Source organism: Crocodylus porosus, unplaced genomic scaffold (assembly GCF_001723895.1).
Source record: "Crocodylus porosus isolate Cpor-Errol unplaced genomic scaffold, CroPor_comp1, whole genome shotgun sequence".
Taxonomy (NCBI): Eukaryota; Metazoa; Chordata; order Crocodylia; family Crocodylidae; genus Crocodylus; species Crocodylus porosus.
This window is the reverse complement of record NW_017728886.1, coordinates 33,199,978-33,214,041: the sequence shown is the minus strand read 5'-3', so window position 1 is coordinate 33,214,041 and position 14,064 is coordinate 33,199,978. Positions and strand designations below refer to the sequence as shown.

Below are 14,064 nucleotides of genomic sequence, written 5' to 3'. Positions count from 1 at the left end.
AGGGGGCTTTAACCCCTGTGGGGGGGCAGCAGAACATATAGGTATTTAGAATTCACCTTATTATGATGATAGAGACATTGGTAGGCTTCCAAATTGCTTTAACACTGTAGATATATAAATAAAACATTTCCCAACTGATCACTGTCTCTGTCTCTCTCGCGCGTGTGCGTGCACAGTCTTTTGTTTCAATTGTGGAGGAACATGGATTTTGGGGTACTTTATAGAGTGACTTTGGGATTTTTTTTTTAATCAGGGATTTTTCAGTTCTGAAACAGGGAACACCAGAATTCCTGCTAAGGAGGCCAGTGGCAGGACCCTGCCTGATCAGACCTGGCACCTTGGACCCAGCTGAAGGTGGCTGATCTCCTGGCCAACTGGGGCCAGGATGACATGCTTTTGACAGTTCAAAGCAGGCCACCACACCCGGAACATCTTCCAGGCAATAGCTGCCCAGATGGCCAAGCAGAGGACACACATGGCCTTAGTGCCACACAAAGGCCAACTCTGCAGCCATAGCTCACTGGCAGCTGGCCCAGAGGGGCAGATGCGTCTACTGGCTGTGCAGTCCCCATCGGGATCTGGCAGGTGTGCAGCAGGTCACAGCCAGGCAGCAGCCCCCACTGCCAGACTGCTGCAGTGGGTAGAGGGTGCAGGGAACTCTCAGGGCTGCTTCAGCAATCTCGCTGGCACAAGGGGTACTGGGCCCCAGAAGCTCCTAAGAGAGAGTAGCCCTGAGTGACTTGCCAGGGCAGCTTTTTGTATTGATGGGACCAGGACAGGGCAGCTTTTTATACTGCTGGGGACAGCATAGGTACTGGCACCAGGCTCTAGCTCCCCCTGGCTGCAGGGTTATTTTGCCCCAAGTGGCACAATTTGCCCAACACTGAAGTGCATGTCCTGGCACATGAGCTGAGGCAAAAAGGCCCGGCTCACATTTGCACCAGTTGTATTTGAGCTGCTGCAAGCACATGTGCTTGCATGTGTGGACGCACCCTAAGGGTGCAGACAGAAGTGCAACTCTCCACTGTAACTCAGAATGTTTTGCAGGAAGTGTTCTGAGTTACAACAGTCCTCCAAAGCCAAACCAAAGTTCACTGTTGGTTCCAGAGGGGAAGGGAATCTAGCTGCTGTCTGTGAGCCTGCAACTGTTTTTTCCTAGAAATGGTCCCTTCTCCCTCCCAGCCTGTTGCTATTATCAGAATGGGAGGGGTGAAAGGAAGCAGAGGGAGCTCATTCTTGGGGATCCCCAGTCAATGCTGGAGGGTGGGTTGGGTGAATTGAAACTCTCCCCCCACCTTGGGGGTTGGGGGTCTCCAATACACCTGCCCTACCCTTGAGCAGGAGCCAAAAAAACCCCAGACCGAACATATTCATCTGACCCCTCATGCAATCTGAACTCTTCTACAGTCATTCACTTGCATTTGGTCATGGGTAAAGGTTGTTTTGTGGCCAGATAGAGCAAAAATTGTCACTTCTGTCTGCACCCTTGTAACACATTGGGATCCCAGGTATGGCTATGATGCCCCCAGGTGACTCTGCAACCATGCCCTGCTCCACCCCTAGGGCACCTTCCCTTCTTGACCACCCCGCCTTGACGGAAAAATAATAATCATAATCATTATAATGAGGAGAAGGAGGCTGTCCACAGGCCTTCATGTGGCCCCAGGCTAACTGGACCCCTCTAGGGTTCCTTGGCACTCTGCTATGCCCAGGCCCTTTGCTATGCCCAGCTCTGGTCCCAGGCTCCTCACTGGGCCTCACTATGCCTGTGCCACTGCAAGGCACCTAAAGCTTTAGGGGCTAAATGTGTGGCTCCAATCATACCCCATATCATATCATGTGGGTAAGGCTACACCATACCCCAAGCCTTGCAGGTGTTACTATAATGATATTTGGCTCTTGTGGGCATTGGGCCCTTGGCCCCTATATGCCAGACCCCCAAGTTCCTGTCTGGCCATGCCCCTCACAGACATTGGGCCCCTGGCTCATCTGGTTGAGCCCTTCACAGGCACCAGGCTCCTGGCCCCTGCTTGTCTGCACCCCTCCTTGGGTGCCAAGAGTCACTCAGGCCTTGTGTTTACCCCTGGTATGGCTCAAGGTGATTGCATGCCCCTCAGGCACTACTGGGATCTCCATATACCACATCTCCCAGGGCTCTGCCCCCTTCCGGGCAGCAGGCTGCCTGCAGGTGCCTGCTAATTGCCTCATTTGTCCTGTTGCCCTGCCACCCAGAAGCTGCTGCACCCTGCCTAGCTTGCAGTGTTCCCTGGCTGGGCTGCTTTTAAAGTAAAGGAACAGGGAGCCCCAGACTCTCTGTTATAGCCCTAAATGCTAGAAAGCCAGGAAATTTTCTTTCCTCATTTACTTTTCATGAACTATATTCAGACTAACTCTTCATGAAGAAAAAAAAGGATACACTGGAAAAGTGTAGAAAGGAAAATTTAAGAGACTGAGGTTTCTACCTCAGACGCAAGACAGAGAGACAGAAATTGCCCTAGTTCCTACAGACGTTACATGGACTCTGTACTGTGTTTCTCTATTTCCTTGTTTACCATAAAGTAAATATTTTTATGCTAGCTAACAATGCCAATACCAATGGTTATAAAAAAAAGTTTAGGTAGGGAGGTGCATATCCAAATGTGCACCGTGATTAGGCTCTGATTTTTAAGAGCTCTTGAAGTCTACATTTCAAGGTTCAAGGACATCAAACTCCTGTTGCAATGAAATTCTGACTCAATCCAGACTGTAACTATGTAACAGGTCTCTTCCAATTTTTGATATAATCTGAAGCCTAAATTGTAGATAGGTGTTTACATTTGGGGATTAAAATCTGAATCGCCACCAATTTAAAGGGGTCAAGATGCTTCAAGTTTTGAGCCATCTCTAGATGTTATAACACATGATGCTAATTCAAACACATTTCACCAACCTCACTTTGAATCTTTTGAACCTCCTTTGAAACCTGATAAATTGGTGTATCCACAAACTCCAGCATTGATTTGCCTTTTGATTTTTCATAATCCTCTTTGTATTTCACCTAAGAAAAGAAAAATAATTTAATATTACAACAGATGAGAAAATGTGATGATTGTAAACTTGGTATGGCCAAACTCTGGCCTTGACAAGTCCCTTCTCAGAAGCCTTGACTTAGATAATTTCTGTTGGAAAAGCAGGACAAACAGATCAAGGACGGTTTTCTGCTACAGCATACGCTTTTACTTCAATTATCTAGACCAGAACCAGTGGAATTTTCAAGACATCAGCTGCATCTTGTATTGAGTTACTCAGCAGAAATAACACAGTTTATGAGCAGTAGCAAGCCTTTATTTAAAGCCACATATTAAAACAAACTATCATGAGGATAATTAAATAAGACACACTTAAACAACTATCCAAAACCTTGGGTTCAAGCAGAGCTTCAGACCCTGACACATGAAGACCTGACTTACCTTGGATAGTGTTCTTTAGCTCCCCAGCAGCCATTCTTAAATACTTCTTTCAAGCATTGCTCAAGTTAACCCCTTGCTGAAAAGGGAGATGGCATTACTCTTATAATCTCCATCTCCTCCTTTAGTTAATCTCTAAATTTGACCCTGAAAACTGTAACAAAAACTATATTTATGGACATAACTCTGGGGATACACACACACACCTTATAAATAGTATGACTTGGAGTAGCAGACTTCTTTTGACCTGGCACCCTAAAACACAGACGAGCCTTGTAACTTCATTCTCTCATATTCATACAAGTTTTATTCAAATTTATTGACAAAGTTCATGTATAACTTAACCATTCTAATCAGAGAGGGGGGGGAAGAGAGAAAGAGACATTATAAAACTAAATATGGGAAGTTTCATTTACTGTAAAACCAAGAGAGTTAAGGGTGAAATCAGTCCTTCATTCTTTTCAGATTAGTGATATCATTTTAATGTGGTATATATACATAATGAAATGAAAAATGTCTGCAGATACTGAATTAATATTTTAAAGTCATTGCTCAAGTAATAAAACTAAACAAAATTAAAAAATAATTTGGAAAAGCAATATTTGCATAATTCTTATTACACTAAATTCCAGGCACAGAACTGATATAATTTTAATGTGATACACACACCATGCATACATGCATATATGTATGTATATATACACATTAATGAATGAATGGATGAATCAATCAATTAATCAATCAATCAATTTATCAATGCATTCATTCATTCAAGTACCACATTAAAATTATATCACCAAATCTACAAAGAATGATTTCATCCATAACTCTCTTGGTATCACACACTTTCTTATATATTTATTGGCATCTGAATTTAAGAACAGTTTAAAGAGACCCCTTTCCTGTAAGAGACCTCAATGCACTTAGCCCTGATACTTTAATATAAGCACTTCGCTATACCCATGAGGGGCCATACTAAATTTATATGCATTTCATATCATTGTAATTTATTGTGGGACTCTGCACATGACTTAGTCACTACATGAAAGCTGAATTTGTGTCTCTGTAAGATTTATTTACAGTATGTATATACCTGACTTTGAAGCACAGCATTTTCTTTGTGGTGCATCTGTTCAGCTGTGTCCAAGGCAAAATGATAAAGTCCCTTACTTCTCTCAAATAGTTTCTTGTATTCATACTGAAACAAAAAGTATCCAAGCATATTTTTATATATGAAATCCAGACTGTTTGAAACTTAAATAGCATTTTAAATAAAAGACAACCAACATAAGGTAAAGTAATTTTTATCCCCATCTCTCAGAAGCTCTAATGCTGATTCTAAAAAATTTTTAAGGATCTCAATTATAACATGCGGTAGAATGAAAAAAATGATAACATCTACAGAGTCCAGAAGAGTTTTAAAAAATGTCTTAGATACATAAATGTTAATGGTTTATCCTTGTAAGAATATTTATTATTATTTAGTCTGAAGGGGCAAGAAAGAATATTTGATAGTCTCCATTTGCCTCCTAGTGGAAAGGATATAAATGTCACATAACATCTGTTTAGCTTCTCTAATGGAAACAAATGAAAAATGTATTCAGACACTGAAGTAATATTTTAAAGTCACTGCTCAAGTAATAAAATTAAACAAAATTAAAACATAATTTGGAAAAACAATAGAGGGAAGTTTCATAATTCTTACTACACTAAGTTCCGGGCACAGAATTGATTCCCCTAAATCCTGTACCTGTCTAAACTAACCAGTTCAAATAACCACATGCATCTGGAATTAATTTACATTGTAAAGAATAGGAAATATTAGATCTATTATCTTTTGCAATTTATTTTTTGATCGATTCTTAGAGTATGCAAGTACAGAGAAAATAAATCAATGTGCGAGTGTAAAGCTACAGTACTTTTAGTTTCTTGTAAATCTTCTTCCTTAGAAATATATCTCACTCAGGGGTATGCGAAGTGGGCAGTATTCGATTTGGATTCAGATTCGTCCTGATTTGGGGGACAGTGATTCAATTCGCTGATTCAGATCACTGTGCTGATTAGATTCAGCCAAATCTGAATCGAAAGATTCAATTGTGATTTGGAGAATCAGTGATTTGGTCATAGGCACAGCTTTATAGTTTTTTCTAAGTACCTTGAGATACCAGGCACAGCTCATGAGCACTGTAATGGGATCCCCCATGCACTCTGTGGCAGACCTGGAAGTGCTGCTGAGCACGTGGACCCAATCCACTGCCAAGCACACAGGGGACCACCCCCCAACACCCTCCAGCTCAGCAATAGGCCACAAGGGAACCCCAGGTGTCCCCCCCCAGACCCAGGAAGCACCAGTCACTGAGCAGGGGGACATAAAGAGGGAGGTTCCCTGCATGGTCCGCGGCAGACCTGGATGTGGACTGGAAGTACTTCTGGTCTACTTCCGGGTCCGCTGCCGAGTGCGAAGGGGACCCCCACAATGCTCCCGTGGGACACTCCATCCACCTCACCATCACAGCATTCACGAGCCACACCTGGTACCTGAAGGTACATAGAAAAAACATATAAAGCTGTGTCTATGGCTGAATCATTGAATCTCTCCGAATCAGAAGGCTCCGAGTTGATTCGATTCAGAAAGATTAATGGGTCTCCTAATTCGATTTGGATTCAGAGATTCAGCTGACAAATTGGGCTGAATCCCCACTGAATTGAATCAGTAACCGAAGCTTCACACAGTCCTAATATCATTCCCTTTATGTCTTCGAATTTAGCAGGACAGACAGGTGAAAAAATGACAGACACATGGGAAGGATTTTAAGAGGTAAGGCATAATTTTATTAATTTAAACACTGACGAGGGATACAGTGTGCCCAACTCATGGTCTTTATTGCTATTTGTTTCCAGTGAGGATTAAAGTAGCTCATGCTATATTAGCAATCGCTTGATACCTACTCCTGTCGTCATACAATGCATGTGCAATGGGAGGAGGAGTCTGGAGGTAGCAAAAGCCAAAGTCAAGTGACCTCAGTCTGTAGAGATTTTCAGGTTTCCCCTTGTCTATATCCACAAGATCTAGCAGCTGAATTCCAAGTTTCATTTACCTTTGGAAAATGTCTTTGTTAGCCTTTCACCTGCACCGGTTCTTGGCCAGTGGCCACCAGACACAGCTGTAACAATCTTAACTTTTTAAACTTCCTAATGTTAACTCTTCCAAGTCATACTGGGATGACCCATCTGAAGTTCTGAGGACTAAGGAAAAATGTTGTGGCCCAAACAGATCACTCAGATCCATGGTTTCCTAAAGACACACTTACTACATCTAAAGAGGGGGAGGACAGGGTAGTCAAACAAGAGCAAGCTTGAACACCAGTGTAACTGTTGGGGGGTGGGGGGGAGCAAGAGTGGCACCAGGTGTGGGCTCTGACTTAGAGGGGGCACTGGAATGGTACCTCCCCCACCACTCCAGAGACAGGAGACAGGTGCAGAGACAAAGCAGAAGCAGCGGGAGTCCTTGAATTCTCAGGGGCAGGCGAGACCCTCCTTTCCCCTTCCCCTCTGCTTACTTTCAGGCACTCAGCAACATTTCCACAAGGAAGGTTTACGCCAGACTTGCCTAATCCTTCCTGCTATGTAATGGGAAGGTGAAGGAACTCAGAAGGGAACACAGTTAAACTCCATGTTATGCTCCACACATTCTTTCACACCTCTCAAGGGTCTGTCATTCTTATTTTCTTCACTCAAAGTTCCCCACTGCTGAATCAACAGAAGAAGTATTTGTATCTTTTAGGAGGTCCTTCAAAATACAGAGGAAATATCCCAGAATGAAGCTCTCTCAGCTGAAATAAGGCACATAGTAACATGTATCTGCTAACACGTATAACTGAGTTCATAAGAGTTTTTAAGCAAACTTGCAAGACGTTCTTTGTCAGGTCTGTTATTTGAAAACTTGTCTAACTCTATCCCAACTACACAGTTGGTCCAAAAATATATTACCCAAAGAAATCCTTGCCTTTCTTTGTAAGCAAATGCATATTTCTTGATCTCCTTCTAAATGGGGTAATTTATTCCCATAAAACACTGGTCTGAACAGCATCTTTCCAATAAAATATAGCTAAAATATTTTGTAGTCAGCCATACAATAATCATTTGTAGCAAATCACAGTCAAGAGGCAGGATAATAAAACATATAGCTTACAATGTATTGCACAGGTGGCAGGTGTGACTGTATTAAGATAAAGACAAAGCGCATAAATTTCATGGGAGAAAAGTAAACCACAGGGAAATTGTAAGGTTCAGTAATTGCTCTAAAAGAGATTTTTGTTTCAGACTGTAGGTCAAGGTAAGAGAAACAGATCTTGAGATGAGTGTTTGGAAATCGGTTAGGGGCAGAAAGTCAGAAAAGCTGTTCCAGGTGGTGGGAATAGACTAGACGAAGGATTGCCTGTTTGCTATGGAGAGAGAGAACACAAAGCAAAATGATATTTGAGAAGCATGGGGAAAGACAGGCTTAAATCAAGAGATGGGGTGGGTAGGTCAACTCTATGAAGGATTTTGAAGACTAATATCTTTTTTATTAGAAAAATAGCTCAGAGGATGGGAATGACATGTTCTTGTTTCTCACCACAGCCAAGATTAGAAATTCCAGAAAGTCAATATTTAGGCATGGGTATGGAAATAAAGATGATGTAGTGAGAGCAACCATCACCTGGGTAAAAGAAAGATGGAAATCATGGCAGATGAAGACAAGGTTTTAAAGGTGAAAATTTAGGCAGTTTTCCATACAGGAAAATATCAGGGTTCTTATGACATCTGAGATAAGGAAGTGACAACGGTCATTCTTAAAGTGCTCACTTAACCTGCTAGTGAAATATCAATTTAAATATATTCAGCTGAAGGAAGTTAAACCTAGGCCTAACAACGCTGAGTATTAGTTAGGCAAACAGTAGAGAATAGGCTAAACCCTGGTGATTTGTAGACTTGAGATGTGTACAAAAGTACACAAATGTGCACACAATCTGCACATTTTACAGTGCTGTAACTTAGAGAACTTTTTTATAGCGCTATCAAGATACAGCACTCTTAAACATGACATAAGTGCAATGTTGGGTTGGGGGGGGGAGGGGAGGGGAGGGGCAGATTTCTCAGCCTCCCTGCACTTTCTAAGCTAGGAGGCAAGGGGTGCTCCACAGCCTCCTGGGACTTCTCCACTGGTCAGAAATTTCACCAGCATACATAAGTTATTTAAAACACTGCAGGTTGCTAAAGCACTATAAAATACAGCACTTCTAATGTAATACCTTATTTAACAAGGATTAATTTAAAGTGCTCTACTTATGTTTAAAGTCCTGTAAAGCCGTACACTTCTGTTAAGTCATGGCAATAGAGCACTTGAAATGCTAAAAAAAGCAACTTTTGTACACACCCTTAGATATCACCACCAGAAAAGGAGATGACTAAGAGGAAAAGAGAGAGAGAACCCCACCCCCCCCCCACAAAAACACATTGTCCCTTTTCTAGAAACCAAGAATTAGAAGGGTATCCATGCAGGACCTCCAAGTCAGGGGATCAAGGATGACTGGCTGGGCCAACAACTTGAGTTATCACACCTGCCCCAATCCTTGGATAATGTGACTGCCCCAGTTCTCTGAAATTGGATTAGCTACTGAAGGCACCACTCAACTCTTCTAAGCATACCTGCAGTCTCAGGCTGCAGGCATGCCTTCACACAGCCTCTAGCTGTTCTGGCAAGACTTATGTTCACTGCTTTCTCTGGTTCTCCTGACTTGGCTTTGGATTTTTCTGACCCTGACCTCAGATCTTCCCTGGAATTCAGCACCAGCTCTCTGACTCTTGGTTTCTAATCCTGGCTTGCTTCTCAGACTACATATTTTGGATCTCCCCTCTCAGTGCTCCTGGAACTTAGTCTCCACATTCTCTGTGCCTTGAGCTCAGACCCTGACCCAACACTTGGGTAATCTGTACTCCCACCTTGCTGACCTCGTAGTCGCTCTTAGTGGCTTACTGCAGCCGTGGCAACCTACATCCCAGCTAAACCCTCACAATCTGTAAAATTAGGTTAATGGTACTGACATACTTCATAAAGTGCTTTAAGATACCATTTAAAGTTTTGAGAAATATGGAACATTGTTGTGGCCCAAACAGATCATTCAGATCCATAGTTTCATAAAGACACACTTACTATTAAGCTACCTTGGTATTATTGTTACAGGGATATAGGTTGTAGCCATGTCCGTCTAAGGACATAGGCAGACAAGGTTCTTCAGATAAATCTGATATCTTTTATTAGACTAACTCAAATAATTGGAAAAATTCTTCTCAGGCTTAGGAAGCATCTGCAGTTGCTGCATGCTCTTCCATCAGACAGATGAAAGGTATTTATACCTGAATGACTGCAAAGAACAATTTTTCCAACTATTTGAGTTGGTCTAATAAAAGATATCAGATTTACCAAAAGAACCTTATCTGCTTTGGTATATTATTGTGCATGACTGAGATATCATCAATATAATTATCATCAAAATGCATTGATGAACAGGAAAATAATACCACAGAAACGATGCATATTTCATTTAATTAAATAAATAGCTGTAATTTCATTTTTAACTAAAACGTCAAATGTCATTAGTTAAAAAAGCCAACTTACATTACTATGCGTTTTGCTGATATTTAAAGCATGCTCCAAATACAGCAAGTTTGGTAAGTCTGAAACTGGATCATGCAAGCTTTCCATATCTTTTTTGTATTTCACCTGCAAATAGAAATCAGAAGACAGAATATTTTACTAACCTTTGCTTTTCATCAAAATTATTTGCATTGCTTACAACCAAGAATGTCTACCTATTACAGAGCTTTGAGAGAGATAGTTATCCATGTTAGACTGAAGTCAGGCAAAATGCAGGGCAGGGTGGCATCTTGGGAACTAATTTGTTCAGGTAGGCATAAGCTTTTGTAGGCAACAGCCTGCTTCATCAGATGCTTTAGCTGTCACTTAAGAAAACTTATGCCCGTTTGAACAAATTAATCTCTAAGGCAGTAATTCTCAGTACGGGTGCTACAAGATCCTTTTTAGGCTGTGAGGAAATAAGCACTCTCTCTTCCCCAGGAGACTTCTTTGCAAAGAGGTTAGTACAGGCTCATCTCTGCCCGGCTCCAGAGCAAGAAGGAAAGTTCATGCTTGTCCTTGTGGGCCTCTGTGAGAAGCAAAGTGCTTATTGTTCTTCCCTCCCCCTGCATGAGAAGCTAAGGGTGCTGACAGACATGCAGCTCCCGAATGTAACTTATGGCGCTTCACAGGAAGCACTGAGAAGTACAGTGTTACCCTCAACTCAACAGACATTCACTGTTGGGTCCAGAGGTTTGGGAGCAGCTAAGCTTGCTCCAGTTCGAAGCAGCTACATATATGCTATCCCTAACCCTGCCCCCCACCTCAGCTTCAGTGTTGACTTCAAAATGGGGGAGGAGGGGTCTCTAATCCAATGCTGAGGTGGGGGGGGCTCCAATCCACCTGCCTCACCCTCCAGCACAAGCTAGATAAACCCCATACCAAACTCCTCCCTTACCTTCTCCCCCTCCCATTCTGAAGACAGCACCAGGGGAGCAGCTGGGCTGTATCAGATGTTAATGAAGGTGCTCCACTTTGGAGTGCCTTCCTCTGAACCCTCATATAATGAGGGTTCAGACCATCAAGAAATCAGGCACTTTTAAAGCACTCTGCAGCCATGCACTACTGTAAGTACATGGCTGTAGAGTGCTTTCCACGAGATGCTTGCATGACAAATGTAACTTCTGTCTGTGTCCTAAGTGTCTTAGGTGCCTCTGTGTTGCCTCCAGAGCAAAGAGATCATCTCATGACTGTCACTGCCTTGCTGTTCTACAAGTAGATGAGTGCTCACTCAGTCTCCCCATCTACCCCCCACCTCCATGCCAAGGGTTAAGCGTTGCAATACATAGTTACTGAAGTGGGGTGCCAATCAATTCACAGAAGTTATGGAAGAGTAATAGGAACCACTGATTTAAGGTGCCATCCTGCCCTGTCTTATGCCTATTATAGTGCTTGCAATGTATATATGCCACTAGATGGTGCTCATTTACTACTATTTGATAAAGATCAACATATAATAAAGGGCTTCATTTCTAGTCCTGAACAAATATGTTGGTAACAACTCACCTTCCAAAAAGGTAAGGGAGTAAAGTTAACCAAATCTAATTTTTATAAGATTTTTTTAAAGCAGAATACAGAAGGCATGTGCATCAACTGTTACTGTTTATGGACTTTTATTTGGATCTTCAATTTTTCTATGGCTGTAGAACATTTCTTAGTAAGCATACCTTATTCTAATTACACTGAGGCTACTTATTTTAAACAATGTTGATTTCTTTCTTTTCTTCTCCCACTTCAGATATTTTACGTTAACTATACAAAATAGTTATCCTCTGCAGAACAACTAACCGTCAATCAATCAATATTTTGTATATTCTATTTACATACATTTTATTTAATAGTGTTTTTTCATCAACTAGAATAAACAGTCTCCTCCAGAGAGAATGTAATAACTTGACGGAATGGCAGAGAGTAGCCTGTAAAGGATTTCCCAAACTTTTTAGAAAAAAGAAATGAATTACCCCTGAAATCCTGCCGATGTTAAAGGCCTAAACTTCCCATATTATAAATCTGTCTCACACCTCCCCAGAGCTGACTGGTCCTTTGGACATTTTCCTGCCCCATTCATCCTTGTTCCCTATGAACAGTGCCATGATGGTATACACTTTCTTAAGATGAAACCTCCTCTCTGGCCCTAGTCTAAATTTGGCCAACAATATTATACATGCAAAATATAGAGTGTGTGATTATTAAACATAACTGTTTCAGTAAAATCCCTACAGTAGATGCATTTATAATAGCATAAGACCAGATATACCCAGATATACTTTATTTTACTTCAGTAAACTTATACAGGCTATGTCTTCTACAACAACATCTACGCTGGAGGAACAGGTTGTTCCTTTAACTAGGCCAGATAAACATTTAAATTGTACACAAAGCCTGCTTGTTCTAACAAGCAGTGAAACAGTTAAAAATAATCCTTTAAACATAGTCACTGGTCATGTCTACACATGTGCTTATCTGCAGAGTAGACTAAGTAGATGTGGAGTAAAGCATTACTGTCTACACATATGTGACACTATTATGCTGTAGTAAACTAATTATCCCACCATAAGATAGTATTGTCAGGAAAAGTACTCTCTAATAGCAGGGTAACTAACTACAACTAAATGCACATGCAGATGATGACTGCAGGTGTAAATTGGACCTTGTCAGCCCAGTCAGCAGGGAGCAAAACTGCCTGTCATCTAGCCTCATGGCTCCATACTTTCAGTATGCCCCCATGCCCTAACCACCACCAAATGTCACCACCTGGTGCCTGGGACTGACTCCCCATGTCCCCTGCCAGCCCAAGCCAAGCAGGGCTGGAGAGGCCCTGGTGTAAACTGCTCCACCCCACATCAAATTGCTGGTGTCCTAGGCACACATGTAGATGCTGTGCCTAGGAGTAGTTTACTCAGTCCCACACTGCTCTGGAGTTTATTTGAATTACTTGTGCATGTAGATACACCCATTTGCTTCTAAGCTATTACCTTACTGAGATAAAGTCAACATATTTGTGCCAGTAAAATCCTTGGTATAGATGTAAATATACTTTGTCAGGCTCTCTGCAAATTCAGGCAGACATTAGTGCTTCAATTCTACCCGGTTTGTCTAAAACATTTTTTGCAATTATAGTAGCTAAGGACTAGTTTTAAAATACTTTTTTTAATGAAAGCTGAGTGGGAAATGCTGAGTTCTCATGCTTCCCAGAGGTCAATCCCATACTTTGGAAAACACTGTTTTAAAGGATGAATAAAATATTTAAATATCCACTACTTATAAAAGTGAGCTATAGATAGTAATTGATTCAGCCATGTAATAAGATTTTCCAAAAATGTATGACAGTTGTTCCCAAATTTTTTAAGAACACGTTAGGCAGATATTTGCCTATGATGATCTGGACACAGATTATCCTGCCTTGAGCAAGAAGTTGGACATCTTAGATTAGTGGTTGACCGCATTTTTCTGGTAGCCTTTTACACTCCAGCTGAAATGATGAGGTACATGCTTACAGTAGATCAACTGGAGATACTGCCATTAGCCTTAGTCTGAAGTGGGACTCAAAATCATGTAATTGTGAGAGAGCCAAACTGCTGTACTCCTGCTATATTGATAGGATTATGCTACTGATAAATGTTAAGAAAATAATACTGGCATTATCTGATAATGACATATATTAAATCCTCTCACTGCTCTCATTGCATGAAATGTTGAACTTCAGCTTTATCTCCCAATTTACCACTCCATTTGATTACCCAGAAATTCAGCACAAATAGTATAGCCTCTAAAATAAGTGGGTTGGGTCACAACTAGAGGAAGGTCAGGACAGAAAATGGCCATGGAAGGATACACTATAGCAACTTGGAGGAGACAGGTCTCATGACAAGGGAAAAATAAGCTAAATATGTCCCTGTATATTGTACTCTGCCATGGGCTCCAAAAGCTGAATTCTAC

The 14,064-nt window shown here is 41.6% G+C and overlaps 1 protein-coding gene across 5 annotated transcripts in view; it reads right to left on the bottom strand.

Moving 5' to 3' along the window:
• The window catches only part of NEBL (nebulette), a 164,964-nt gene that overhangs the window by 93,146 nt on the left and 57,754 nt on the right, over positions 1-14,064 (bottom strand). For all 5 annotated transcript variants that reach the window (XM_019532267.1, XM_019532276.1, XM_019532299.1 and 2 more), the window contains exons 9-11: positions 10,108-10,212; positions 4,540-4,644; positions 2,930-3,037 (exon numbers count right to left, since the gene is read on the bottom strand). In XM_019532267.1, the coding sequence (XP_019387812.1) occupies positions 2,930-3,037; positions 4,540-4,644; positions 10,108-10,212 (318 nt within the window). The remainder of the gene's footprint in view (positions 1-2,929; positions 3,038-4,539; positions 4,645-10,107; positions 10,213-14,064) is intronic.